The 26,425-nt window shown below is 50.1% G+C and overlaps 9 protein-coding genes across 9 annotated transcripts; 4 read left to right on the plus strand and 5 right to left on the minus strand.

Moving 5' to 3' along the window:
* Positions 1–5,338: 5,338 nt before the first annotated feature.
* CTRU02_215440 (uncharacterized protein) lies at positions 5,339–6,075 on the plus strand (the record flags this gene model as incomplete). The annotated part of the gene is made up of 2 exons (XM_070206462.1): positions 5,339–5,573; positions 5,633–6,075. The coding sequence occupies 2 exons, from the start codon at positions 5,339–5,341 to the stop codon at positions 6,073–6,075; spliced, it is 678 nt and encodes a 225-aa protein (XP_070059840.1).
* A 643-nt stretch (positions 6,076–6,718) lies between these two features.
* Positions 6,719–8,197, minus strand: CTRU02_215441 (transposon I factor; the record flags this gene model as incomplete). The annotated part of the gene is made up of 1 exon (XM_070206463.1): positions 6,719–8,197. One exon carries the CDS (start codon positions 8,195–8,197, stop codon positions 6,719–6,721), a length of 1,479 nt encoding a protein of 492 aa, XP_070059841.1.
* A 787-nt stretch (positions 8,198–8,984) lies between these two features.
* On the plus strand, positions 8,985–9,899 carry CTRU02_215442 (GDSL-like Lipase/Acylhydrolase; the record flags this gene model as incomplete). The annotated part of the gene is made up of 3 exons (XM_036723860.1): positions 8,985–9,195; positions 9,277–9,335; positions 9,387–9,899. The coding sequence occupies 3 exons, from the start codon at positions 8,985–8,987 to the stop codon at positions 9,897–9,899; spliced, it is 783 nt and encodes a 260-aa protein (XP_036584543.1).
* Positions 9,900–11,968: 2,069 nt separating this feature from the next.
* CTRU02_215443 (uncharacterized protein) lies at positions 11,969–12,814 on the minus strand (the record flags this gene model as incomplete). The annotated part of the gene is made up of 5 exons (XM_036723859.1): positions 11,969–12,067; positions 12,118–12,432; positions 12,487–12,585; positions 12,649–12,707; positions 12,760–12,814. The coding sequence occupies 5 exons, from the start codon at positions 12,812–12,814 to the stop codon at positions 11,969–11,971; spliced, it is 627 nt and encodes a 208-aa protein (XP_036584542.1).
* Positions 12,815–13,948: 1,134 nt separating this feature from the next.
* On the plus strand, positions 13,949–14,146 carry CTRU02_215444 (uncharacterized protein; the record flags this gene model as incomplete). The annotated part of the gene is made up of 2 exons (XM_036723858.1): positions 13,949–13,996; positions 14,078–14,146. The coding sequence occupies 2 exons, from the start codon at positions 13,949–13,951 to the stop codon at positions 14,144–14,146; spliced, it is 117 nt and encodes a 38-aa protein (XP_036584541.1).
* A 341-nt stretch (positions 14,147–14,487) lies between these two features.
* Positions 14,488–15,270, minus strand: CTRU02_215445 (chromate ion transporter; the record flags this gene model as incomplete). The annotated part of the gene is made up of 1 exon (XM_070206464.1): positions 14,488–15,270. One exon carries the CDS (start codon positions 15,268–15,270, stop codon positions 14,488–14,490), a length of 783 nt encoding a protein of 260 aa, XP_070059842.1.
* A 465-nt stretch (positions 15,271–15,735) lies between these two features.
* On the minus strand, positions 15,736–16,232 carry CTRU02_215446 (chromate ion transporter; the record flags this gene model as incomplete). Its single annotated transcript, XM_036723857.2, has 3 exons — positions 15,736–15,903; positions 15,964–16,011; positions 16,098–16,232. 3 exons carry the CDS (start codon positions 16,230–16,232, stop codon positions 15,736–15,738), a joined length of 351 nt encoding a protein of 116 aa, XP_036584540.2.
* Positions 16,233–17,480: 1,248 nt separating this feature from the next.
* On the plus strand, positions 17,481–19,341 carry CTRU02_215447 (peptidase family m13 protein; the record flags this gene model as incomplete). The annotated part of the gene is made up of 3 exons (XM_036723856.1): positions 17,481–17,500; positions 18,061–18,115; positions 18,163–19,341. 3 exons carry the CDS (start codon positions 17,481–17,483, stop codon positions 19,339–19,341), a joined length of 1,254 nt encoding a protein of 417 aa, XP_036584539.1.
* A 2,003-nt stretch (positions 19,342–21,344) lies between these two features.
* Positions 21,345–23,129, minus strand: CTRU02_215448 (uncharacterized protein; the record flags this gene model as incomplete). The annotated part of the gene is made up of 1 exon (XM_036723855.1): positions 21,345–23,129. One exon carries the CDS (start codon positions 23,127–23,129, stop codon positions 21,345–21,347), a length of 1,785 nt encoding a protein of 594 aa, XP_036584538.1.
* Between the last annotated feature and the right edge of the window lie 3,296 nt (positions 23,130–26,425).

Here is a 26,425-nt window from a genome sequence, read left to right on the forward strand (position 1 = left end):
CTAGAAGACTTGCCACTCAAAGCTCCCTGACAGTTTCGGTGTCCAAACAAGCGGCAGAAAGCCTTAAAGCTCATCTTTCAGTATCCACAGATTAGACAAACTCCGCGACATTAGATCAAGCTCAGGTGTGCTTCCCAAGGGCTGGCTGCCTTCGCTTCTGTGAACAATAGTGCTCGCTTGAAGGAGCAAAAGCTGGTCCCTGGTGGCGACCCGGAGGTGAGTCTCCAAATTCTCAAGATTTCTCATGACGGAGTACGAATTATCTGACAAACGAGCCCTCTCGCCGTGTTGTCGCCACGGCGTTAGTGGTAGAGGTGATGACTTCTGGTTTGGGCTGATAGGTGCAGCCATGGTGGCAACCGAGTAGGATAGATCTAGGACTGTTCCGGGTGGTCAAATGTACAGTATACGTTGAAAGAATCAGTGATAGATTTCTCGGGAAAAGCGACGTCAATTTGCACAAGGTTGTCAATGAAGCGCCGTAAGACAAGCTTGTGCGCCGAAAAACGAAGAAGTTCCGCAAGATTTCAACAAATAATCGCTTGAGGGTTGGACTGCTTATTCAAGCGTATCACTGGCGTTGTTGTATCTTAACCTGTTCAGAGACTTAACTACCTTCTATAGAACGCTCCCTCATATATGTTTGACTCATTGCCATAAAAAGTGAAAGGATTTTCGCGGTTAGGACAGATACACAACAGTATTTGAATTCCAGCCTTTCTCCCTTGTTTCACATTCCCTTATTTGTCTTACAAAACGTGTTGTAGTCGGCTACTTACTTGTAAGGCAACTATGGGGGTTTACAACGTCCCGCACATGCATTTGAGTTCGTGACCTTCCTTTTGATTCCATAATCATCCATAATGCGCTAGGCTTTGTTTTAGTGCGATGGAGGATGACCGCCACTTTGGAATTGCACACTTGGAATCAATCTGCGACGAGGGAATTCCTTTAGAGAAAATGGGATGACCTTGGAAAATTTACGAAAGCGAACGATGACACAAGACCGGCAGCAAGTCCACGTTGACTAATTGGTGTGACGAAGGATATAAGCCACTATTGTACCAGCAACAATAGTGGGTCCACTTTGTCGTCACAATTGGAAAGACAGAGAATCAGCACTTCGTTGAACCTTTGTTCTCTGAAAGGACCTGTGACTACAAACGGGCTGAGTTGAAGCTGAGTGGTTTCGGGATGACCGATCGGCCACAAACCGAAGCGCCGAATAATCAAGCCTTTTAGTTAGCTTGTATCAGCCTCAATCCAGCCTGGCACGGCTTCTTAGATGAACGCCGGATTGATTAGTGGCGATTGGTAGAAATACAAGTCTGCCCAAATGATCCAGCTGAATTAAGCGCATTGACCTTTGTCTCAGCTCTTGGCTTGTAAGGCGAAATCATAGTAGGAACGCTCAAACCCATGGGCGGGACGTCTAAAACCAATATTTTTCAAGGTATCGGCTCGCTGGAGACAGCTTAGCCTCTTTGGTAGTGGTACAGGTACCTATTCAATTTCAATGATCGGCAGGCACGTCCGGGGCCTCCGGTTACCGCGGAGTAATTCACTGACACATAGTCCCCATACCGCTAGCGTGTAAGCAGGCGGATTTGGCGAGCTTTGGGTGCGTTTGCAACCTTTCTGTTCATTCGGTACGGCCTCGGAGCGATTTTTCTCTTACCGGGCTGTCAAGCTCGATTGTTCCCGATAATCTGATCCATTTGGTAGGCTAGAAAATGTCTTGGCCGTCCCCTGATTGGCAAACTCCCCTCAGAGGCATGTGTCTATTGCCAACTGGCCCCTCGAGACAACTTAGCACGAGTGGTACAGCGGCTGATACTCATTGGATCCCAGGAGCTTTTTGTCCGTGAGAAGACTAGGGGGCCCCAGTCTGTCTCATATGCTGGGGTGGATACTATGGGATTTACCAGATTCGAAATCAGAAAAGCCCATCGGAGTTGGCCCCGCCAAACGGAACAACCTTCCGTATACTGTCTTGGTCTCTCGGTCTCGATAGGTCAAAATTGGGCGTGCACAGTCTGCCATTACGAGGAGGCCATGAATGGACAGTAACCGTGGGATTCCCATTACTTGGGTTGTTTTGAAAATGCTTGAGGGAGAAGGCTCGTTGCTTAACAACAGGAGACGTGAGGATGCAATGGAACTTGAGAATGGGAGAGCGATCTCATGAGCTCATTCAACTGTGGCGTTTCTAGAATCAAAAAAAAAAAAAAAAAAAAAAAAAAAAAAAAAAAAGTCTCGCAACGCTCTCTGGAAGCTTTGAATGGCCGTATTATATTATTGAAAACTATTGAAAGCTGGGTATAATGAATCGATTTACGATCCGGGGGCATTCGCCACCTAGAACCTGGATGGTCCTCGGACTAACGGGTCAATTACTATCCCCGGACATTCGGTAAACGTTATGGCTGCACATTTTTGACGCAAAGAGGAAGAGGAGGAGACAATGTCACGAGTGTGCCCGGGAAGGCTGGAAAACGACCGCATTTACGTGGTTTTTTTGGCATGCAAAACTAGGCCGCAGACGTGACTAGTCTGCAGACCCAATCAGGTGTTAATTCACCCGGAGCGTACCTCCGCACCTCCTCCTTTGGGGCGACGAAATCAGGACTTTAACAGGGGGGCAGCATTTTGGGTCCTCGTTGTACAGTGCTAGCACACAGGTGTTAACCACTTTCTTTCTCAGCATAGTGATCTGGCCCTGAGGCCCTCCAGTCGTTGTAGTGGTAGGCGAATAGTCTGTGATCCATAGGGTACATACAGTAGCCGCCCATGGTTGGTTTGTCCTGCCCATGCCATTATGCCGTGCCATACATACTGTATGGCAGATGTCCATGCCATGTAGAAGACTGGGCTGGGAAGTGTGTTGATTTCCGCGTGCCCATGCTTGTTTCAGTGAGCACCTATTATCTCCTCTTTTGACCCCCTCCTTAAACTACAAATGTTCTTCATTCAACGATCAACTTTATTTGGACTAGATGTCAGCTGTACAGAAGATAGAACACTTTCTCAGGCGAGGAAATTAGCAGCTTGCCATTCTATTGAGCTCAATTGTTACGACAGTTTAGAATACCTGAAGAGCACAGCCATCACCGCACAGTCTACGCTATAACGGCCCTTCTGAGCCAACTGGCCGTAGCCTGGTAAACCAAAGCTAACCTGGTAAACTCTATTTCTCTGTCCTCGTCCACGGCTGGGCCCAGCAGTCATGGATTTGGGGTCGGCAGGTGCGAGTCCATTTCAAAGTGGGTTAACGAGTAGCACCTTATTCGAAACACCCCCCAGCGCTTTCGCCAACACGATCGACAAAGACTTTGCAACGGCAGCACCTACAGCAGCAGTATGCCCAACCACAAAACCAACAGGCCTAGCTCTTCCTTCAGCATTAGTGGAAGTTGAACGCGCAAAAACCGTCAGTCAGTGAATCGCAACCAGTCCTTGTGGCGCCGTCAGCCTTGACTTCAACTCCTGGGCGTCTCTTTCGGTCATTTTCGAGTCGTCCATTCAAAGCTCACGAGGATGTCAGGATTCGCCCGCGAGCGACTCCGTGTCGTCACCGACGAGCTCTATCGCATCATCACAAACAAGCAGTGTTTCTCCGCTAGTCGCCCCCATGCTTCTCAGGACCGATAAGGAAACCAAGCCGCAGCCAGCTGAAACTACGGAGCAACCCCAACGAAGGAGAGGTCGACATCGTCTCTCGGAAACGAACGCGCGAGCTACGCATACATCTTCCTCCACAATAACAGGAGCCTCATCGACCGGAACGAAAGCACAGCAACGGAAGGCTGCGGTGGCCCGCCGTGCCTCTACTGCCTCCGCCAGTGCGGCTGTGAAGTCAGGGACGAAATCAGCTCCGAAGACAAGAAGAACCGCATCCGCGCTCGCAACCGTGAAGCCGCATATAAGTGCTGACAGAAGAAGCAGAAAGGTATAAAGGAGTTGCAGTCGCAGGCATCTATTATGGAAAAAATCAACCGGAGCTTGACGGCCGACGCAGCCATACTGCGAGGAAAGGTTTTGATGTTGAAGAACATGGTTCTTTAACACGGCGGATGTAGCTGCTCTCACATCGAGGAATACATTTCCGGCGCAGCGCAGGACCTACTCCAGTCGAGTATGGCGGCCGCAGCAGCTGCGGGAGGAGCAGGAGGAAGACTCGAAATATACATCCTAGCGTTGACGGAGCAGAAAGAGATGGATTTGTAGATTGGAAAATATTTGACTTATCATCCAGAGCCGAAAACCCGCTTTCTGAGCCCAAGGAACGCGTCTCGGATCTGCGTTCTATGTCGGTCTCCCACGATGCATTCCCAAGGGGCTATGATGGCATAATATCAAGACCTCTACGGGAGGCGGGATATTTGTAATTAGTTTGGAGGTTCGACTTCTACATGCATGGTGGTGGCGTTAAGGCTAGGAACCGAAGCCGTTTTGTGGCCGTCACGGACTGAATCAGGGCGTTTGCATTATATGACATTCAGTTTCGTGACCAAGGAATGTTTTCCAACCGCATTAGAGAGCTCACAGAGTCAGCCGTTCGAAGAAAATGCTAATGTGGTCAACGACTTACGTAAGAGGCTTTCCCATAGCATTTTTGAAATCATTTTTTGCTCCATTTCCATATCACCTAGAATCTCTCTATGCTAAACGAACGCACCAGGCACCAGCAAACGAAGGCAGAAAGCTGCATAGACAATTCAAACTGTCTTACTCCGCACAGAAATTATTATTCTCGACATAAATGTAAGGTCCCTTAAGCGCGGAACTTCAGGCTCCTGTATCCCATCGGGGACGGACTGACCTCATTTTTGCCAAGACCAAAACTACCCACTTTACATCCATATTTCCCCAGCACCGATATCGAAACGTCTACGGTACGTCATTTCCCCTGATGTTTTCATAGCTGTGACTCCTACAGTACCAAATCAACATTTTAAGCTACGAAGTCTACTGTTGATTATGATGCCGGCTATGCCTCTGAAGCCTCCGGATTCGTCCCTGAAAGACTGTATAGTCGTTGAGGTCCTTCCTGAAGACCTTGCCGCCTGTTGTACTGCCCACTGTCCGCCGGAACAGTGTGACTGCAGTACAGTTCGGCTCTGAAGGGAGATCACTGGCCGTGACACTTGTTACAGAAACCAAATGACGTGAACATGCGAGGAGAAAAGGGTCCTGATAGTGGTGAAAAGGGAAATGATCAACCCTTAGCCAAGAATATAAGTATCCTAGCGCTGATCCGAACAGCCACCAGATTATACATACCTGCCTACACGTCATTTTCAAACAACACATTGTTCACACGCTACGGTCTTCTGTGATGGAAAGCTCAATCTCCACCTCCCTAAATTGCGTTAGGACGAGACTTGGTGACTTTCAGGCTTTCCCGCAGTTGTGCATGGAGTCTGAAGTTGACAATACGTGCCTTTTGATTGATACGTGGCAAGGTAAAGTTGTAGTCTCCAAAACTCTTTTATCTTCGGCACAGGAGACGAGTGCGAAGTGCAGCTGTGATGGCCTAAATGAGTTACACGACTCGCAAATATCACCAAAGTGTAAGATCTCAAGTACAGAACACAATCAACCTTCAGTTTAACAGGATCTGTTGTCGCAGTACACCTTCAGTCTAATATCAAACCAAAGAGTCCAGATGCATTGGAGGTTTGCGGGCGCCAGTCCCAACAGGGATTAAAAATGCAGGCTATTCAGCAAGGAAATAAACAGCTACTTTATGAACCACCGTCAAAGCCAAAATCGAACGATTGTAATGGAACGAAGGGGAGTGCATCTTCTGCCCCACCGGATCTGAGTTTGTTCCTTCCAATCGATCATTTCCCCACCAGACGACGCAGTCACGTCGGAATGCCTGACGAACAAAACCCCGCTGACAAAGTTACAAACCTACGCAAGCTTGAGGATGAAAAGGTTTTGGTTCGTTCGAGCGGTCTTCTGCATTTGGAGAATGACTTACGGGCCTTTACTCGGCAACAACTAAGAACGGCTAATGAGAGCCTTCAAGGTTTGATTGAGACATCCTATAGCGAATCGCAGTGGTAGAGAAGGGACTAGTTATGTTAAGCAAGTTGTAAATTGGTTGAGGATGTGTGTGAGGATTAAATCCACCACCTTCTCAGAAAAGAAAAAATGATGTTGTTCGAGGTTAGTGAACTCGTCTGTTGCTGTGTTGGACGCATTGCGATGGCTGACTTCACAGTGCATCTTTCTGTATGGAGCAGGATGGCCGAAAGAAAAGCTAGAAGTCATGAGCATTTGGAGTCGCTCGCATATTTCAGGTCATGCATTCAATTGTCAGAATATCGATGCGAATTTGACACAATACACTTGAGATTGATGGAGCAAAGAGTGATACACACACACACACAGTTTATTACGCCCTGGCTAAGCCATAAAGGGCTCTTACGTCTATCTTACATGGCCCCTTGTTGAGTTTTTACCTGGTCTCCAAATAAGCCCCATATGTGAGATCCACTTCCGTCTGCGTCCTCTTTGATTGCTCCTTCCGATGATTGCTATTTCTCGTGAGGTTAATACAGTAGCAGGCCATCTTGGAGCACTTTCTCCAAGTGTTCAGGTCCCTATTTTCGGCGGCTGAAGCGAGTCCTGCTGTCGGTGGCACGAGGGTGCGTGAGGGGTTAGTCGGTGGTTGGTGTTGGAAATTTAGTGTTGTGCTGTTGCTGTCCTATGTTTGGTTGATCTGCATATCGAATCGTCCCGTTGCCATGGCAAACTTCACGACGTCCATGTATGGCGACCAATCGCCGGGGTCGGATGCGGTCTTCCCGCCGAAGTAAAATGACAGATTGCCTCTATGCGTACTAGTTCGTTGAATCATCGGTGCGCGTTGTACTGTCCATTGGGTACACCGGAAGAGAAAATGCTCGACCGTCTCTGCGGCCTGTCCGCATGCACATTGCTCCGAGGCGGCTGCCCCAATCTGGTGCAGGTACCAGCTGAGCCTTGCCATCCCCGTCCTCAGCTGGGCCAGTATGCTGGCCTCCTTCCATGAAAACGAGTCGTACAGTTGCCGTGTGTGTTTTCCCGGCAGGGCAACGTCAACCCTTTTCGAGAACTGTCCTACCCCTTCTGGTAGTCTGCAGTACTTCTGTACTCTCCTCGTTGCGCTTCTAAGTGTGGTTGAGTAGGCCCTAGTTGGCTTCTTCCTCGGCGTCCTTCCTTGTTGCGTACTCTCTTTCGCCGCCGTTTTAGCCTGGAGCTTGAGATCGGACTCTACCTCAGCCGAAAGCCAGAAGAGTGTAACCTTGTTGCCTTTACTTGTGAGCGTCTTTGCTGCCTCATTAATGTGACGGATCTGTTGTTGGCCTGATTGTTGTCGCGGTCCCCCTGCTGCTATGACGGCCGCTTTGTTGGTGGAAAACACATAGATTGCACGATAACGGATCCTTTTCGAAAGAGACTTCAGCATCGCTGCTATCGCCATGAGTTCCGCCGTATATGGGTTTTGCTTTGTCCTAGGGCCGACGGTGGTTGATCCTGTCGTCATGGAGCCGCCTCTCCTGTGTGACAATGGGAGCAGTACTGCTGTTCCGTAGCCCACGATTCCGTTTCTTGCCGAGCTGCCTATTGCAGCCCTCACGGCCCACCCAGTCTGGGCCGCCTTGCTCGCCCTATCGCCGTCTTCTTCCACTACCGTACGGATTCGGTCTTCCCAGGGTGCCTGGGGGAACGCTTCGATGGTCTCCAGCCTATCTACTGGTAGGTCTTGGTATGCTGTGGCCATCTTCTGGAAAGGTGAGATGTGCCTCTTGAAGCTCTGAGGTCTGATACGTCGCAGCGGGTGACTCGTAGGCAGAGTCTGGCGACGCACCCAGAACTTGATCGCTTTCCTGCCGAATCGTTCCTGAGCTGGTTGTATGCTTGCTTCTGCTTCGGCGACCGCTGTGGCCACTGTATTGAAGGTTCCAATGATCGCTTGAGCCCCAATCCTCTGTATCCTGTTGATGACCCTCATCTGGGCTGCTCTGCACCTGTGTTTCCAGACGTTCGACGCATAATCTATTGTCGGCGCTATCGCCGCCACGAAGAGTTGCCTCGCCGTTGACGGAGATAGGCCCTTCAGTCGTCTGAGCTCCAGCACGGCTTCGAGGCCTTTCGACGCCGCTTCTGCGATATGTTTCTCAAAATAGAGTTTGGTATCCATGATCACGCCCAGGACCTTCTTGCGGTCTTTGGGCCTGACTGTGTCCCCTTTGATGTCGAAGGTTGAGTAATCTTCCGGTTGTCGCCAGTTGCGGGTGAAGTGTATGATGGCCGTCTTGTCTGTTTCGAATGTCGCCCCGCTTCGTCGTTCCCAGTCGAGGGCTCTGTCAATGATGGCCTGGATCCCTTGTCTGTTCGCCTCTCGCGATGGTCCGGTGACCCATGCCGTATAGTCGTCTACAAATGCCAGCGAACCTCCATTCTCATCGATTTGGTGCTGGACCAAATCGGCGTTGAAGAAGAGGAACAGGACAGGCGACAACGGTGAGCCCTGAGGTAGCCCAGCTTGAGGCAGGGAGCGGACCTCCGAGTCCTGGCCGTTGACCTGGATGCTTGCTGTCCGTTGCGAGCAGAACGCATCGACCCACCTCACCAGCTTTCCTGGGATTCCCCTCGCGCTGAGTCTCTGAAGTGGTGTTTCTTTATACACTCCGTTGTATGCGCCTTTGACGTCGAAGCTGACCAGACTGAGGACCTTTCTCTTCCCCCATGCTCTGCAGATGTACTCTTGGAGCAGAACCAGAGCCTGCTCTGCCGATCGCTGCTTCCGAGCCCCGAAGTGGCTTATAGGCAGAAGCCCGTATGTCTCGGACTGGGCAACCGTGGCCTTCAGAGTATTATGAGGGCTGCTACTTAAAGCCGCCGCTACCCTACTGTGGATTACTTAGGTTCATATTGTTGGGATGGTGTCCTTTCGTATTCCAAACTGCTTGCTAGCTGTTTTCAATATGAAACTCACCATTGCTATTGTTGCCAATCTTTTCGCATCACTGACTCTCGGTGCGGCCAGCTATCTTGAGTATAAGGGCGTAGCCCCTGGGCAGGTCATCAAAGAAGGTGTCGAACTTCGAATTCTCCCCATTGGTGACTCCATCACCGTAGGCTGGTCTAGTTTTGATAAGAATGGTTGCAGACTGAAGTTAAGAGAAAATCTCTTTGGTTAGTATCCTCTCCTTTAATTCTATTCACTATAGTCAGTTGCTCTGTCTATGACCTATATCTGACCTTGGTATTTACTAGGTAATAAGGTTGTTTTTGCCGGCACGACGTCATCAGGTAATATGTCTGACCCATATTATGTGAGTAAATACTAAGTATCTGTCTGCTCCTATAGTATTAATATGACGAAGGCGGGTTGGGTCGGAATGACGATCGAATATATGACCAACAACATTTATACATCTCTAAAACAGCGCCCTAATATCGTCCTCATCCACGCCGGCACCAACGACATGAACCCAAGGCCTGGTATTTCTCAACAAGGACATGATCCTACTGGTGCGGCAATAAGGCTTGGTAACCTCATCGACAAGATAGTTACCGTCTGCCCGGATGCGACTGTTCTCGTGGCCCAAATCATCAACACCTGCGACCCTGACCAGCGACCGCAGACAATTTCTTTTCAAAAACTGATCCCTGGCGTCGTTGAGAAAAGGAGAAAAGTCGGCCGCCGAGTTCTGGCCGTAAACTTTGCGAGTCTGGGCGACGGGATCTTATATCGGGATTGCATCCATCCGTCGAGCAAGGGGTATCACCTCATGGCTAATTACTGGTATGACTTCATCACACAAATACCCAAAGACTGGATTACAAAACCTGTTGGGCCTGATCCTGATAGGTCAAATGGTGATCGTTCTGATTAGCAACGGGCTCCACGAGTTACCATAGGCATCAGTAGATAAGCTTAGGGAGAAGGTGCTAGGATTAGCGTATCCTTTTAGTCGTGGTATACATTGTGACCTTGCTGTCTTATTTTTGAGTTGATGCAGACTCTAGTTTTACGGTTTCAACAGATTAGATCTGCTATAGTACTTATCAATATCCTATATGCCTCATCCGGCGGCCTACTATTTTTGTGAGAAAAGCGATAATGCGCAGGTCTTGAAATTCTGTTTTTGAGGCAGCCGATGCCCTGTCTAGAAGGCCTGACCACCTTCCGCAAGACACGGAGGTGGAGGAAGCCCGCAGCGCGTTCCTCGAAGATTTCCTACAACGCTTTGCTGGACCTCGAATCCTGGCGTACCGAGTGAGACAGCCAACCTCTGGCCAGCCAGGCCAACCCAGCCCGGAAGACCTAGCGCCTAGCCTACAAGATACCATCGCTACAGCACAAGCTACAGACGGCTTCGTACAAGGCAAAGCATGGGCTAGCAGAGGAAAACACTGGAAAAGCGATCATAACGGCGTACTATGGTATTAAAACGCTATATATGTGCCAGAAAATCACGGGGTACAGGGCCAAATCCTGTCGGCATTCCACGATGAGCCAACCGGAGGACACCAGGGGGTCACGAAAACGCTTAAACGAATCAGAAAATCATTTTTCTGGGAAGGATGAGAAGTCATATTAAGGACTACATGAAGGTGTGCGCAACATGCCAACGAACCAAACCCAGGCATCACCTCCCATACGGCGAACTCGCACCCCTACCGGTACCCATCAGCCCATTTGAACACATATCCCTGGATTTCATAACAAAGCTCCCTAAGTCTAAGGGCGCGTCAGGCTCACCCTACGATACTATATTAGTCATGGTGGATCGTTTCACGAAGTATGCCATATATCTACCCACTAGGGAGACCCTTACAGCAGACGGTCTCGCCAATCTCCTAATTGAAGAAGTTTTTCTTCGATACGGAATACCGAAAACAATGACTTCGGATAGGGGGTCCTTGTTTACTAGCAAGTTCTGGGCAGAGGTGTGCCACCAGTTAGCAATTAAACGGAAATTCAGCATCGCCTATCATCCACAAACAGACGGACAAACAGAGCGACAAAACCAGAACATAGAACATTTCCTAAGAGTATTCTGCAATATGGAACAAGACAATTGGATTAAATGGCTCCCTATCGCGCAGTTTGTTTACAACAATAGCTGGCACCAAGCAACTAAGTTACCACCGGCTGAGGCACTACTGGGATACCTCCCACAAGGACCAAACGATGTCACGCCATACAAAGACTCGACAGTCGTACCAACCGCGCAGGGAAGGATAGACAACATGCGAACCAGGAGAGACACCATTACCCAGCCACTACAGGACGCAAACAATACATACGCGAAGTTTTACAACAAAAGACACCTCTCCATTCATTTTAAAGTAGGTGACCCTGTTTTACTATCAACTAAAAATATCCGCCAACGACGCCCATCACGGAAACTATCGGATAAGTACCTAGGACCGTTTAGGGTCACCCAGGTGGTTAACGGAGGAAAAGCGTACGAGCTTGACCTTGGCCCTGCATACCGCATTCACAATGTATTCGCACCGACGCAGCTTGAGCCATTCTACGGCCCCGGTGTCCAGCCAAGGGACATCCCAATCGAAGGAGAAGAAGGCAATATCTACGAAGTAGACGAAATACTAGCCCATAAAGGCCCACCACGCAACAGGCGATACCTCATTAAGTGGAAAGGCTATGAAGGGGAAGATTCGTGGGAACCACAGCGAAACGTAGCAGACGACATAAAACAACTCTACGAGGTTTCTCTACAGCGACGGAGCACTGGGTAGGTACTGGAGGAGTTATGCCTGGACAAAACCGGGAAAACCAGGGCACGCCGGCCGGGTATTGTATTCATTACTGGCCGAAGCCGCAAAAAGAAAACCGAGAAACGAAAATTAAAAACTGCCCGAAGGAGCACCAGTGACCAACCACTGCCAAAGCAGGGCGACACGGCAGAAAAACAGAAAAACCGGAGCCGAAAAATTAAGCATCCTCATCGTCATCCTGGGCCGCAGCCCCACCCTCCTCCACATCCTGCTCCTCCTCCTCCCCATCGGAGGGCGCAGCGAGTTGTTCCATATGCTACACCGGGTTAGCACTGGCTGAGAGTAGGAGTAGAACAATACACATACAACTTTCTGGTACATCTTGTTGCGCGCGGTCAGAGCCGCAGAGATGGACTGGAGGGCCACCAGTTGAGCCTGGGCGGTGTCAAGAGCCACCGTCTCGGCAGCACGCTGGTCCCGAAGGAACCGGTTGATGTGCTCCTGAGCACGGACGAGGCTCTTGGTGTGACGCGCCAGGTCCTCAGCCGCTGCGACCTCGCGCTCCCGGAGGAGCAGCTCGCTCTTCTCCTCCTCCCGCTTGCGCTTTTCGGGATTGTTGACGAGGTCCTTCTTCTTCTGAAGGGCCTTTTTGGCCGCGGTCTGCGCCAGGACTACCTCGTCCTATAGAGGATTAGCACTGGCTGACAACTGGTGTATTAACGGCATAAAGCATACCTTCTCAGCATCCCACCAGTCTTTGATGGAGACCTTGTGAGCGGCCTCCTTCATGACTTCTTTAAGCCGCTGGGCGGCGAGGAGAGTTTGTCGGGTGGCCTATAGACGACGCAGTGGTTAGCCACCGGAGCGGCTCGATAGAGGGGGGGAAGAAGAACTTACAGGAACGCACACCTTACCGCCTTTCATGGCGGCGCAACGGGCACACTTCGTAGAAGCACCTAAAAACAGGAAATTAGTAGGAGGAACACCGGTGAGGCAGTGGTTACCGACCCTTCGACTCATAGCATTGAACTATCTCCTTGCTGGTAGGAGACCAGTTCGCCATTGCCAAAAGGCAGCGACAACACGGGGCGCCGCAGAGCACTCGACCGTCGTCGACGGCAGAGACGGAGGAATCGGGGGAACTCTCCCGAGGAGACGGAGCTGGGGGGCCACTGGTGCTGTTGGTGCTGCTGCTGCTGCTGAAAGGGGATACTGACGAAGGGAAAAAGTAGAAAAGAGAGGTTGAAAGCAACAAGGGAAAACTAACAGAATTCTTAGGGCCTACGCGGGCACGAAACCCTGAAAGAAGCGAGCGGAATTAAGGCTCAACAGCATATCTCGACCCCAAGATGGTGTTGAAAACGAGGAGTACAGACTGGTACCGGGTGGGGACCGGTCCCGGTACCGCCGGCAGACAGAATGGAAAATGCCGATTCCATCTCGTATCGGAGTTGGCGGTTTTCGGCCACTAGCGCCCGGAAACACCGGGGCCCGGGAAAACCCACAAAACCCCGATTCGCGGAGAATTAAGAGAAATTGTACAGCCGTACGAGTGTAATTTCACACCTGCCCTGTTGGCTGATTGTCTATCTAGCGGAGGAGGCAACCCAGGCTAGTCTAGGTATAGATACCGGCTGAGCACTGGTCCGAGATTGGGCGAGAGCCAATCTTCGGGAGCATCCGAACCTGGAAAGCGTAAAGTCCTGATACGGGATACAGGGCATAGGCCTTTGTCCCCAGGCAGGCAGCCAACCAGCGGAAAAGAGCACGAGGTGTTAAGGAGACACAAAGCAGTGATCACCGGTGGTACTCCGGTGGGGCACCGGCTTCATCGACGCTGTGGACAGGCCGAGACAGAGGGGGGGAACGTGTCCCGTACGGAATTAAAGGGTAGTTAGGATGGTGTCACGGGCGGCACTATGAGAGACGTGGAGATTAGGGAGCACTACAGGGATATTAGTAGGGGATAAGGGGAAGGGGGGACCACTGCCCAACCAGTGGTTCACCAAAGCTATAAAGGGCGGCTTTCAACCCAACAAAGGGTTGAAAGGCCAGAGATGAATGCAGTTACCATTGAAACCCCTACATTCTGACCTCTTCACTCTGTGCCACGGAACCCTCTGACACTAGGGCGGCACCATACGTGGCTCCATCAATTTGCCAGCGCAAAGCCTATATCCGAGCATCCCGACGCTTTATGGCATCTTCAAAGAAGCTAGTGTGCATAAAATTATATGGTACTGCTGTGAGCAGTAAAGTTGTCCAGATCTGTCTGGCTTGACTCGATAGGAAAACGATCTGGTAACCTTGACTGACATGTCTAACGCTTCATCGCGTGGAAGGGGCACGCGAGCAGCCGGGTGGTTCACACACTACCTTGACGACCATGGTATAAGTCCTGACGATATGGAAAGCTTGGTGTTGACTGAAGGAATCAGGGGTTGGGCAACGGCAGGCCCTGATTTTCAAGAGTGGATAGATGAGTACGATTCCGCCTATTGGGTAGCTAAGTGAATTGCTGCTTTAAATTCATCAACACCCAAGTAACTAGAACACGGTGTCGGTCTGTCCTGACTGTTCTGTTCTATACGCCTGCTGCCTTGCTTATATGCCTTGGTTGAGCTGATATACAGCATTCAAGGCTGTCTAAGTACAAACCGTTCCCCACCTCTCGCTATACGAACAGTTTCTTGAAGCTCGAAAAGGTGCTGAGCGTAACAGGCAACGTAGCAATCGCTAAGGGAGCCTGACTGCATACCAGATGAGGCCCAAGACGGCGCCCATGATGATAGTAATTGGAGGGCTTAAGTTGAATGAGTAGCCAAAGACAAAGCTCAAGGCTGTGACAACAACCCACCAAGGCTCCTGTGCCAGGCTCGTGCCCTGCTGGAAGCTTTCGTCAATATACCCGATTTGCCACAAGCGATAAACCGCGGTGTAGATAAGTCCCACAGAACCGGCATTAACCCCCCTTAGGAGTGACTTGGCCCATCTAAGGCCACGAATAGCGCTCCAAATACCCATTGTACCATGGACTGTAATAAGGCCCGGAGCAAATATACCAATAAATCCAAGTATTGCTCCAACAGCCGAATTGTATCCACCATGTATCGCTGTCAGAGCTCCGAGATATACCGCAAAGTTGAAGTTGGGGCCGGGAAAGCTCTGTTGAATCGCGAGGCCGATAAGAAAGTCGCGTGGACTAACCCAGCCTTCAGCAACAACATATTCGCGGAGCAGTGGAATGACAACAGGACCGCCGCCGAAAATAATAGTCCCTGCGAGATACATGTTGGCGAAGAAACTAAAGAGATACGTCTTGACCGGCAATTCGCCACGAAGGACCATAATTGCGATGAAGGTGATGATAAACAAGATAATAATACCAAGGCCAAAGCTCCAGGAAAAGTTGAGAGACCGCTCTGACGGGATGACGCGTGGTTCTGCTTCGGCCCCCGCATGTGAATTCTCGGCAACAGGGAGAGTCCGTGCATTAATTGCACGGCTCGAGCGGGCCATCGCATCATGTTCCCTGGTAGTACTGAGAGAAGCGGCAGTGGTCGTAGCATTATTATCCAGGTCGACAAATTGTGCCTGTGAAAGCTCGATAGACTCTGGCTCTTGTGCTCTAAGCCGTATTGTCGGATTCTTCATCAAACCCACTACAGTCTTGATAGGGCCATGAAGCCAGTTATAGTCATGGACGACGGTTGCACACCCGGCCACGAACATGAGAAGAGGAAAGTACCAAAGCGCATTATACAGAATCCCCGCCGCACCTCCAAAAAAGACGAGTAATCGAGTTATCCTATCGGTGATGGCCTTTTCCGACAATTGAGCGGCAGCGACTGCGATAATGCCCACAGTTGACGCGTTGAGGCCCGAGAGGAGTGCGTAAACGGGACCAGGAAGAGTATCTCCAATGTTAGAGACTCCGATAGAAAGCCCATACATTCCTAGAGCCCCGGGCAAGCTAAGAATGAATTAAATCAAACTAAAAAAGACTGCTTGAGTGATTATAGTTACCGACCTCCAGATGAAGAAACTGAGTAAAGCAGGGAGAAAACCATCATGAATTAGGTTAATGCAGTAATGCATCTTGGTGCTGCCAGGCCCAGAGAAGGCCTGGCAGACGCTGAAAAGTTCCTGATACTGTATTTTCATTAGCGTTATGTTTCTTGCAAATAATCTGCAAGAAAAGCCTTTGCTTACCACTTGATCGTCGATCCATTGCAGCTTCTGGACGAATTTGTCTTGGAACTATAATAGAGACAGGTATTCCTTAGTACGCATAATGCCCAAAGGCTTGTGTGCGACGCTTGGCGCGCTTTGTCATCAGTACTTACGATCTTGAAGTGCACTGGGGGGCCGCCGAAGGATGTGAAACCTAGGTGGTAATTGGTGCTGATGGTATTCCAAAGCTTGGCCTTCAAATTGACAGGTCGCCAACTTCCCCAGACGCTACTGGACCGTATTGCCATCTTGAACTTGTTTTGGCAAAAGGGCTGGCTGGCATGAATAAACAGGAAAAGTTTGAGCAAGGGAACAACTGAAGGAGCAGCTCCGTCCTCTACAATATATTAATAAAAATTAATTAAGGTAGTGACCACTGAATTAGGATGGGTGCAGCTGCACCAGTCATTGGCTCAATGTGGAGCACGTGGGCTTGTCCCGGTAACTTAATTCCGTTAAGCACCAATCAACATGACGGACGGAGTGACACTCGAGAAAGGAGTGACTCACCCCGATAAAACTCCCTCTGACGGTCCCCACCAGAGCTGGGGTGCACAAAATAGTACCGGCAGATAACGGTAGACCCATGTCTTTCGTACTTCGAACTCAATAGATGTAGGGTATGGATTGTCAGATTTAGTATGGCGATATCAACAGTGAGCTCTGCGCTCATTTACGTGAATTGCCTGTGACACCATTAGTCACTGTCGAATTAAAACATCCATAGCTGCGGCATTACGAGAAGAACGAGCAACAAGCTCTGAGGGGCGGTGAGATGTAAGGAGAGCTGTCGTCTTATTTTGAAGCACATTTGAATCTTTCTTTGGTTCTAAAGACTTGAGCGGTAGCCGAGTTGACTTGGAGCGTCGATGGAAGGGACTCACCGCGTGCAGGCATCGCTGTTATCTTAGAGACAAGCGGCATGTCGGGTTGAAAACCGTGACCGTAGATAGCATGGTCAGCGATTGATCGAACACGAGAGTGCGGGACGGACATGCCAGTTATAAAATTAAACGGCATTCTGTTGCTCAGCAGAAGCCAGCGAGCATGTTATGGCCCGGAGAGCCATGGCTAGCATAAGCAATTGAGATTTCATGATTGCTATTGGCAGTTCAGAGGAGTCGTGGGTGATCAAACACTTATACACCCGCAAGACTGTCGACATAACGCATAAACATATAAGCTTAGATACTCTAATGGCGGGTGTGTAATGGTAATGTATTACGAAAGATAATTGTCTACCTGTGAGGTGAATAGTAACTACCGGCTGCTGGAAAGTAACACCGAGCCACGTTTGAGTCACATGCCAGTTTTTGTAGTTCCCCGCTTGTTTGGGGTTATATATCTGTCTTTGATCCACCACCGTATGTGTCAAATGATGCGCTTAAGCAGACTCACTTCATGTGAGTCAAATAGTCTTAGTGCATTTATGCAAAATCTGGAACTCAAGACTTAGAGGTATTACGGGACTCAACAATGGCCTCAAAAGACGCTCAATGAACATCGTGAGGTTTCAGTAGGCCTCCAGCTCATGTTAAGCTAAATATCGTGCGCCTCTTTCGACGTCTTAGGCCACCATGTAGAACTACGAACATACGTATCGTACTCAAGTCCACCTTTACTACTTTCAGTCATGTTAAAAAACTCACTATCGTATCAACGTGCTAAGCTCAACTGTGTGAGCATCAAAAAGCTTACACGTCCGTGCGGAAAGACATCAGAGTGTTGTGAATCGGATGAAGGCTTTTTTACGCTGACTTCTATATCTTGATAATAGTGTTATGAAAGAAAGCTGTGCCAGGTCATACGTGTAAACAGTATAACAGTCCGTAGTAGGGCCGATCCATTGTCTCCTACGAAGCCAACGTATAGCTACGTGAGCAGCCTAATACACGTGCTACTATGAACTATGCCTCAGCACATGGCCAACCAAGAACAACGGCGACCATCTAGATTGTGCTTTGCCTGAAAGGTCACCCGCCTGTCAGTATCTGACACTATCTGTTTACAGTCTCATGAAACCCGGAATGAACAACATTAAAACCGTTCACCCTGACGCTATGGAACCGCGATTAGGTTGTACAACCTCCAGGCCCTAGTGAAAACGGATGATAGTCGTGATGGTGAAAACGTAAGCCAGACACCTCTTAATATAGAGCAATTCTAACGCCTCTGTAGAAGCCAGCAAAGAAGTTCAAGCTGGAAGACGTCACCCTGATAGCTCCGGAGCTTGACCACGGTAGCATCGTCAAGGCTCTTGTACCACAAGAATACACCCCAGAACAGCTAGTCTTCTCCCCCGGCTACTTCGGCAACCTGTCTCAACTTCTCTCCAACACAACTGCAGAGACGCTTCAGACATTTTTCATCTGGAGAGCAACCACAGTGCTTTCTGGCTATGTCGAAGCTGATGTCACAAACCGTCTGAACGATATGATATCTTTGCTTGGCGGCTTGGATCCTGTGGTTGTCGGGAAAGTACCTCGGTGGAGACAGTGTGTTAGCTCTATTAACGCTGGGCCAGAATGGACTCAGTTCCTATCTGGCCTCGGCTGGATTGTCAGCCGCTTCTTTCTCGACAAATCATACTCCAAGGAAGCCCGTGAACTCACAACAAGCTTTATGAGCTCCATTCAGGACACGTTCATTGCTCGTCTTGGCGATAAGGACTGGCTCTCCCCCCCTGTTAGAAAGATTGCTGAGGAAAAGGTGAACGCTATCACGAAGAAAATCGGCTACCCAGATCAATCCCCAGAAACAACGAATCCAAAGAGTCTTTCGGATTATTTCAGTGGTGCTTCTATTGGCAGTTGCCACCTAGAAAATATGCTCTCACTTGCCCTCTCTTCAACCAACCGCACTTGGTCTTACCTAAGCAAGCCTACTGAAAAGGGTTTTTGGTATATGTTGCCCTCACGGGTTGATGCATACTACTTGCCTGCATTAAACGATATCGTCATCCCGGCGGCCATGCAACAGAAACTATTCTTTGCTGCTGGGTACCCATCATATATTACTTACGGCGGCCTCGGGACAGTTCTCGGACACGAACTGACACATGGATTTGGTAACACTGGACACAATTATGCACCAAATGGATCTCTGGTAAACTGGTGGGACAATAGCAGTACCAAGGGGTTTCGAGAGCGAACGAAGTGCTTCGTCGACCAGTACCAGAACTTCACTCTTCTGGCACCCAACGGCACACGTGTTTCCGTCAGAGGCAAGTTTACGCTCGGCGAGAACATAGCTGATGCAGGTGGGTTGACAACCGCATATGCGGCGTGGAAGCATGCCCAGGCGGATAAAAAGGTTCAAGACTTTGATTTGCCGGGCTTAGAACGCCTTCTCGCATGATCAGCTGTTCTTCCTCAAGTATGCACAGAACTGGTGCAGAGTTACGCCAACAAAGGAGTATGATGCCATAAGCCTCATAAAAGATGTTCATTCCCCTGCTTTTGCCCGTATCAGAGGCCCCTTGGATACTGTAACTCAAAGGATTTCAGAAGGGCTTTTAACTGTCCTATCCAGGAACCCACTTGTGAGCTGTGGTAAAGCGCTAAAGGAGTGTTGGGAGAAGTCATGTACTCAAGGATATGGTGTTCGGTTGGCATGTGAGGGCTCTATTGCGACACATTGACGGTCTCCGTCATCTAGTATCAGTACGCCCGAATAACACGTTTGTCACTCAATAAGGCAGCTAGATCTCACTTTCGAGATCTAATCCAAATGCAGCTTTGCGGCAAGATTATCGCCATGCTTCTTTCATGAACTTTGATCAAAATGGGTTTCGATTCCATCAGTCACTTCGGATGGGTACATGCGGCCAGGACGTATGGCAATGCCGTGTGTGGGACCAACTGTCGAGTTGTACACAAGATGGTGGAGGAAAGAAAGCTTGCCGAGGTCCACCCAGTACGCGAACGATGACGGGAAAAGACGGTATTGGCCCCTCTTAAGTCTATTCTGCGTTAAAGTAATCATCAGCGCCATCAGAGTAAGCAAGAAACGGGGCAGCTGATAGTAGCTTATTTGGGCATGTCATCGTTCGGTTGAATATCGCATTAACGCATGCATAAGCAGATGAAAGACAGTATTAACTGATCTATCTCAACAAAGGAGCATGTAAAATAGACGTAAGAGCCCTTTATGGCTTAGCCAGGGCGTAATAAACGCTGTGTGTGTGTGTGTAAGGATTATCCAATCAAAGTGCGAATGAACATTACTTTTGCCGAGGCCGGGAATATCCTCTTTGATATCCACTGTTACCTACCACGGAACTGTTGCGGACAGTGTTCGATGCAATAGGTCGTACACTAATTGGACGGTCAAATGACAGGTAGACAAGCCCAAAGTGTCTTGCACCGTCGGTGGGGCGTGCCCAACTTCGTTAATTGGAAGACCAAACTCATTGGCTGGGCCCAGTGAGCTTGGTGGCAGCACGCAGTCCTATCAGACCCTTGACAAAACATGTGACACGATGGTCAAGTTCTGCACCATTCGTTGAGATCGGAACTAATGGAAGTGTTTCCTAAGATTTGTGGCCACGAGGGGTTAATAATGTGGGAATATATGGTGAGTGGTTTCCCTCACCTGTGGGTAGAGACACGCAGACTTCTGCCTAAGTCAAAACAAAGCTTCTCGCATAACTCTCTTTCTGGGAACCATGGATCTCTATCCTTGCCGCAACAAATTCAAATACGGCATTGACTGTCCAGGGTGGGTCCTCGTACATGGCGCTCGATGTGAAGACTGCGTTATAGTACGTATCCTGGTGGCTATCGAAGTGGTCAAAGATAACATTTTCTAGTACAACCGAAAGCACGGCGAGGGATTAGAGGCTGTGGCAACCGAGTGAGAAATTTGGCTTGGCTAAGCTTATCACATTATCTTGTCAAATGCCGTTTCCATCGAGGCCCAGAGAAGCAAGCGACGAAAGATACTTAGTGACACAGTCAATTCCTTGATTTCTCCTTTGGCTTGCTCAATCGACGGCTAGCTATGAGGCTACTGTATGTAGTTGGATTCATGTCGAGTTTGATGTTGTGGGGGAGGAGGGCTGATCTCCATATTCGTCTTTCATCACCTCGCGTCCAACCGGCCTGTTGCCAGCGCAAATCGTATCGTCGCTCGGACCGCTTGCATGTTTGGCTTCCATTTCTCATCGTCTGAGGCGCTCTTGCCTCCTAGGTAGAAGGATGTGTTGCTTCTCTTTGTTTCTGTGTTAGCATTTACAAGTGCGGGCGCCGTGAACTCAGCCGGACCAGTGGGATGAAACAGAGACCGGCAGTATGAGGCAAGGATCGCGGGCCCAGGTCAGCGGGGCCCAGACTCAAAGCAAATAATGGTAATGTCCGTGATCAAGCCGCAACCTGTTGAGACTGGGCCTGATAGTATTCTTCCACTGATACCTTCACCGTATGCTGCTTCTGCTCTCCCATCTTCCCTGTCGGCTCGATACTTGCAGCTGTGGCAGGACGCTTCTGCGAGCCGCCGCTGTGCGGATTGCCTTCCAAATGCGCCATGAGCTTCCTAAGATCCCTGCGATTGCTGTTGAAGACCTGCAGGCACGAGCCACACATGCGGACATAGCAGAATTGGCACTGGTAGCGGTCTTCCGTGTCGGCCTTGCCGCACGTCTGGCAGGTGAGGGCGTATTTGCGATTGCGCGTGCGGTCCATGACGCGGTGTTTGACGTAGCAGTCAAGCATCCTCTCCTTGAGCGGGAGCGCCTTGTAAATTATGCCGAGGCTGGGACTCTCCGAGTCTTGAAAGAGGAAGTAGGACGGGCGCGGGTCGACAGCCGGCCGGCCTTTAATCTTGAACCGGCGGTAGTCGTCCGGCTGCGGGTGAGGGCGAGGGTCTCGCGAGGTTGGCCGCTGATCACCCTGAGCGGGGCTCGGTGCCGGCGCACGAGGCGCGTAGTGCGCGTTCTCCCGGGATAACTGCTGCCATTGGCCCTTTTGTAGCTTTTGCTGGCTGTGGGCGGAGCGAGGCGACAATTGGTTCCGGGCATGGGGAATGACGGGGCTGACTGCGAAGTCTCTCGTGATGGTAAGAGGGGTTTCGTTGCTGGTGACGGGCCCTCCCACCCGCATCTGAGGCAGGCTGTGGGTGGTTTGTAAGTTGCGCGCCGTGACTGCCTTGTGCGGAATCGGCGGCTTCGGCTTGCTGTTTGGTTGGTCACATGCAGATCCAGGAGACAAAGCTATCAAAACGGGCGACACGACTCTGTCGACAATGTGCACCTTGACATCCTCGTTCTCGTTGTTGGACGTCGGCAAGCACTGGGTCGGCGAGAGCGTCGCCTCGCTGTAAGAAGCTCCCCAGTTTGCGTCTTCCTGGCCATCGCGCAGGTGCGAGATCTTGCCCTTCGATGTTGAGACCTCTTGGCCCATGTTGCCTGCCTCCGACGTCTGGTTTTGGAAGGGGACGGGTCGAGTATGTCGGCGGGGCACATTTGATGTGCTGCGAGGGGACGACTGCTGTTGTCGCTCGGTTGCAGGGGATGCGACCGAGTATGAGGTTTGCGCGGTGTATGGTTGCAAGGCGGCCGTCGACCCACAGCTGACTGCTAGTTGAAGTTCGGAGACTTCTATTTTGCGGTTAGATTTTACAGAAGAACTCCCCCAAAATGGTCGCTGCGGCAATGAGCTCGAGACAAGGCTTGTCGGGCTGCCAACAGTCGGAGTCTGGTCCGGCTTGGCCGGAGCGAGCGGCCCTTGCTTGTTGTAGTTTGCCAGGTGAGGCGGCAGGCCCTTATTGACCGTGAAGCTTTGTGCGCCGTGGTGTTCATTGTCAACGGAAGACAATAGGTTGGTCGTCAAAATCCTTCTTCCCCTTGTTTCATACCGATCGGAGGCATATACTGGGGCCGAGTCTCTTTGGCTGGCGCTGCCATCCGGTGACATAATGAGTGATTCGCCCGAGCTCATCGGATATGCTAACAGCAGACTGCCGATCGAGTCCTTTTTGTCGTCGGGGTAAGTCGACTGAGATGGGGACGCCGCCGCCGGCAGTGGTGGCTGCTTCGCAGCTGGCCAGCGAGAAATACATGCCGGTTGTAACGCTTTCGTCTGGAAAGAAGGGGAAAGAGGGAGGAATGGGGGGAGGGTTCGTAGTGACGGCAATGGCTCGTCCGACATGGCAAAGGTCTTCTTGAACGGCACAGGAGTGTCGGGAGGTATCGAAGGAAGCTATTTGAACCTGGTAGAAAAATATGTCTCAGGAGGCGGAGTGGTCGGTAGGGCGGTGGATTGGGCACTGCTAATGAGGTCGATGGCGCGATTACCATTCCCTTTAGCTACCTTGCCTGGCTTGCCTTTGGTTGTGGCTCTGTTCTGCTTCGACTCTCACCAATCGTCTTGAGAAAATGACGAAGGAGGTCGGGCGGCGACAGGTTGATTGGAGCGGCAAGGTTCGGATTTTGCCACGGTATTTAGTATCGTGGTATCGTGGTTCTGGGAGCAACAAGCATCAGGGCCGTGGGAGATGGGAGATGACAATTCGTGACGTGCAGAGCAACAGTTGTCTGCATGATAAGAAGTAATGATAAGGAGGGGGGGAGAGAGATGTTGGACAAGAAACTTGAAGGGCGTGTAGGAGTTGCGTTGATTGGATAGCAATGGGGCTCTAAGGGCAGAAAAGAGCAATGACTGAATGATTCCGGGGACGATTCAAGAGAAGATAGGGAAGCGACGGGAGGGGTGTGTAGTTTGGCGTTAAGTTGAATGCTGTTAGCCACGGAGAACCCTGCGGTGTACAGTTGTTTCTGAGCATTGGGCATTGATTCTTTTTCTTTTTTCTTCCCTCTTCATTCCTTGCCTTTCTTATCTTGGAATGGAAGACAGTATGAATGTATGTACCGCGAGCGGGCAAAGATATTTTTAGGTCTCTCATTTTTTACTTGGATTTTCTCTATTTTCTTCTGTAGCGTCTTGCTTTACATAGCATGCCATCTTGGACATCTGCAAAGTCCGTCATTGGCACCACCAGGCTGGAACTGGCCTCGCCCGTCCGAGGGTGCGGAGCGAATAGCTGATGCGACCCGCCTATACTGCATCGGCAGCCTTGCAATGAAAGCAAGCGAGATCCAGGAATAAGAACTTCCTGCCAGGGGTGCTGGACCATAGAGGCTGGGTTCTGTTTGGGGACAGAGGCTGGTGACGGTTGCCCAGATGTGGTAAGGGTGGTGATTGTAGTGGTTGGGTGCTCTACCGCCAACGTTATTTTGCTCACAGAAGTACATCATGGGCCAATCAACTATGAAGTCGACTTTGGCAACTCAACACGACCTGCATCCACATCGCCGACTCACTGACTGGCCCAGAGATCGCCTTCAGCTGTCAAGGTCAATGATTTCATGCACCTTTGCGGGCTGTGCATAGTTCACTGCTTGCTACCAACGCTCGATGACGGTTTAGCATCAATCGCTTCATCACAAGCCGTTTTCGAATGGTACGCTCGTTCGAGGCCGCCCAACAACAAGCCAACCAATTTCCACACAATTTCCTCATGATTGAACCGGATGTCTAATCTTAATCCTGCATGCTTCGACTGTGGCACCTTCAAGACATTAATCAGAAAGACAGAGACAGGCATACATATGGCTGCAAACACCCCCTTCCTATTCCATCACCCAAACTTTCCCCCTCTCGATTGTCACTAGGCTAAAACTGGCCGCCGCTGATAGGGGGTCCAAAGGGGTATCAAGTTGTTCAACGCGGCCAAGCCGCCCGCTTTGAATCGCTTCGAATCGCTCGTCGCAATTATTGAGGCTGCTTCTTGTCGCAAGTTGACGGTTTCCATTTAAGCACCTTCGGTTTCCATCCAGACAGATGGCCGCTGCATTGTTCTGAGTGGATGACAGTTCAGTCCCCAGTTGTTTCTGTTTTTACAATTCGCAACCCCAAGACCAGCCATGAAGCTCTGCCCTGACTGAACTGGCTATTTGCTTTGGGTTCTTCTGGCGAACAGCTTCTCATTGTTGATGTCAACATCATCGGCGCCCGTGGCCGCATATGTAAAGTCTGGGAGTCGGAACATTAGTCATACGACTGCCGGCCAGACTCGTGTGCGCAGGAGGCTATATCGGCCTATAACGGCCGTGGCGATAACCTTCATTTCCTTCCCCTCGTTAAGCAAGGCTATATAACGAGTTTTCATTGCTCCACATCACCGTCTATACAGACACCTGGTATATTTATCAATACTGGGATTTCAGCGTTTGCTTTTGCTGGCTTCACAAGGATGCCCGTATTCCTTCGACTGTTGGAAGACCTCACTTCTGCCAAGAGCGAGGTAGGGCTAATCAGAGCTGATGATTTCATTGGACCATCCAATACTTTAAAGACACCTTTGCTGTCTACGTGTTCTGGCTGTGGATAACATCCCGGCCCTGTCGGAAAACTGTTGTTAATAAGTATACAAGGGCGTCATCCTTCCAGGTGAACTGGTTAATCTAGGATAAAGGGAAAATCTAGTGAGTGTGGAGACACTGATAGAAAGTCACTTATAACAACACACCTTCCGATCGATAGTGGGGATATAATGCATCTCACCCCAAGGGATACTACGTTCTTCAGTCTGCCTGTCGTTAACTAGGATCTCATCTATCCCGCTGTCCTTCCGGTAGGTGCCAGAAGCTCCGACCTGCTGCTTCCGGAGGTCTCGGAAGAGTCAGACTCAAGCAAAATGGTTATCTAGAAAGAGGTGTTAGATTGCTCCCGTAAGTAAGGCAGTTAGTGTTGTCACAACCCGTCGTGTCGGTTTCAGAACGGCCTGCTTTGCTGCCTCATCGTCTGATGCCGACCAGGCCTCGGAGACTAGCCTTATGGGTTCTTTCTATGTATGTGCTAGAGCCATCGGGGACAGCAGCTCGACTGGCAGGGATCCCTATCATCAAGCCGGTCGGAACCGGCTTCGTCGGGATTGTCGTTGTCTCTGGGGACCGGCCTGTGAAATTGGTCATAGCCTCGTCAACGGCCAGGTCAAGCCGGTTGGAGAGAAGGAGGAGAAGATTTCCAAAATAGGTCTATTGCCTACTACGCGATTGACGTGTTTCTGTTAGACGAGCACCTGTGTCCGGATAACAGGCTCTTTTGACTGGCTTGTTTGCAACATTGCAATATGCACGAAATAGCCAGAACGGATAGATACAATACAGAACCCCGTTTCGACCGCGATGAGAAGAATCCCTCAATCCAGCATAATAATAACTTTTTGGTAAATGAGTCACAGCTTTGCTGCATCGAATTGGCATCCATTATCTAACATCATGAGTTAATGACGCTTGATTGGACATGTCTTTGATGTGACTAATAGAATTTATTTCGCTGTTACACAAAGCGATCGATCGTATGACCAGTCCAGTTGGTTCCCCTCACAGTGGCAAATGCACTTAAACTTGCTCCAGTGCTCATTCCCTTTTTGGCCAGCCCCG

Source organism: Colletotrichum truncatum (assembly GCF_014235925.2).
Source record: "Colletotrichum truncatum strain CMES1059 chromosome Unknown Contig_0016, whole genome shotgun sequence".
NCBI classification, from domain to species: Eukaryota; Fungi; Ascomycota; class Sordariomycetes; order Glomerellales; family Glomerellaceae; genus Colletotrichum; species Colletotrichum truncatum.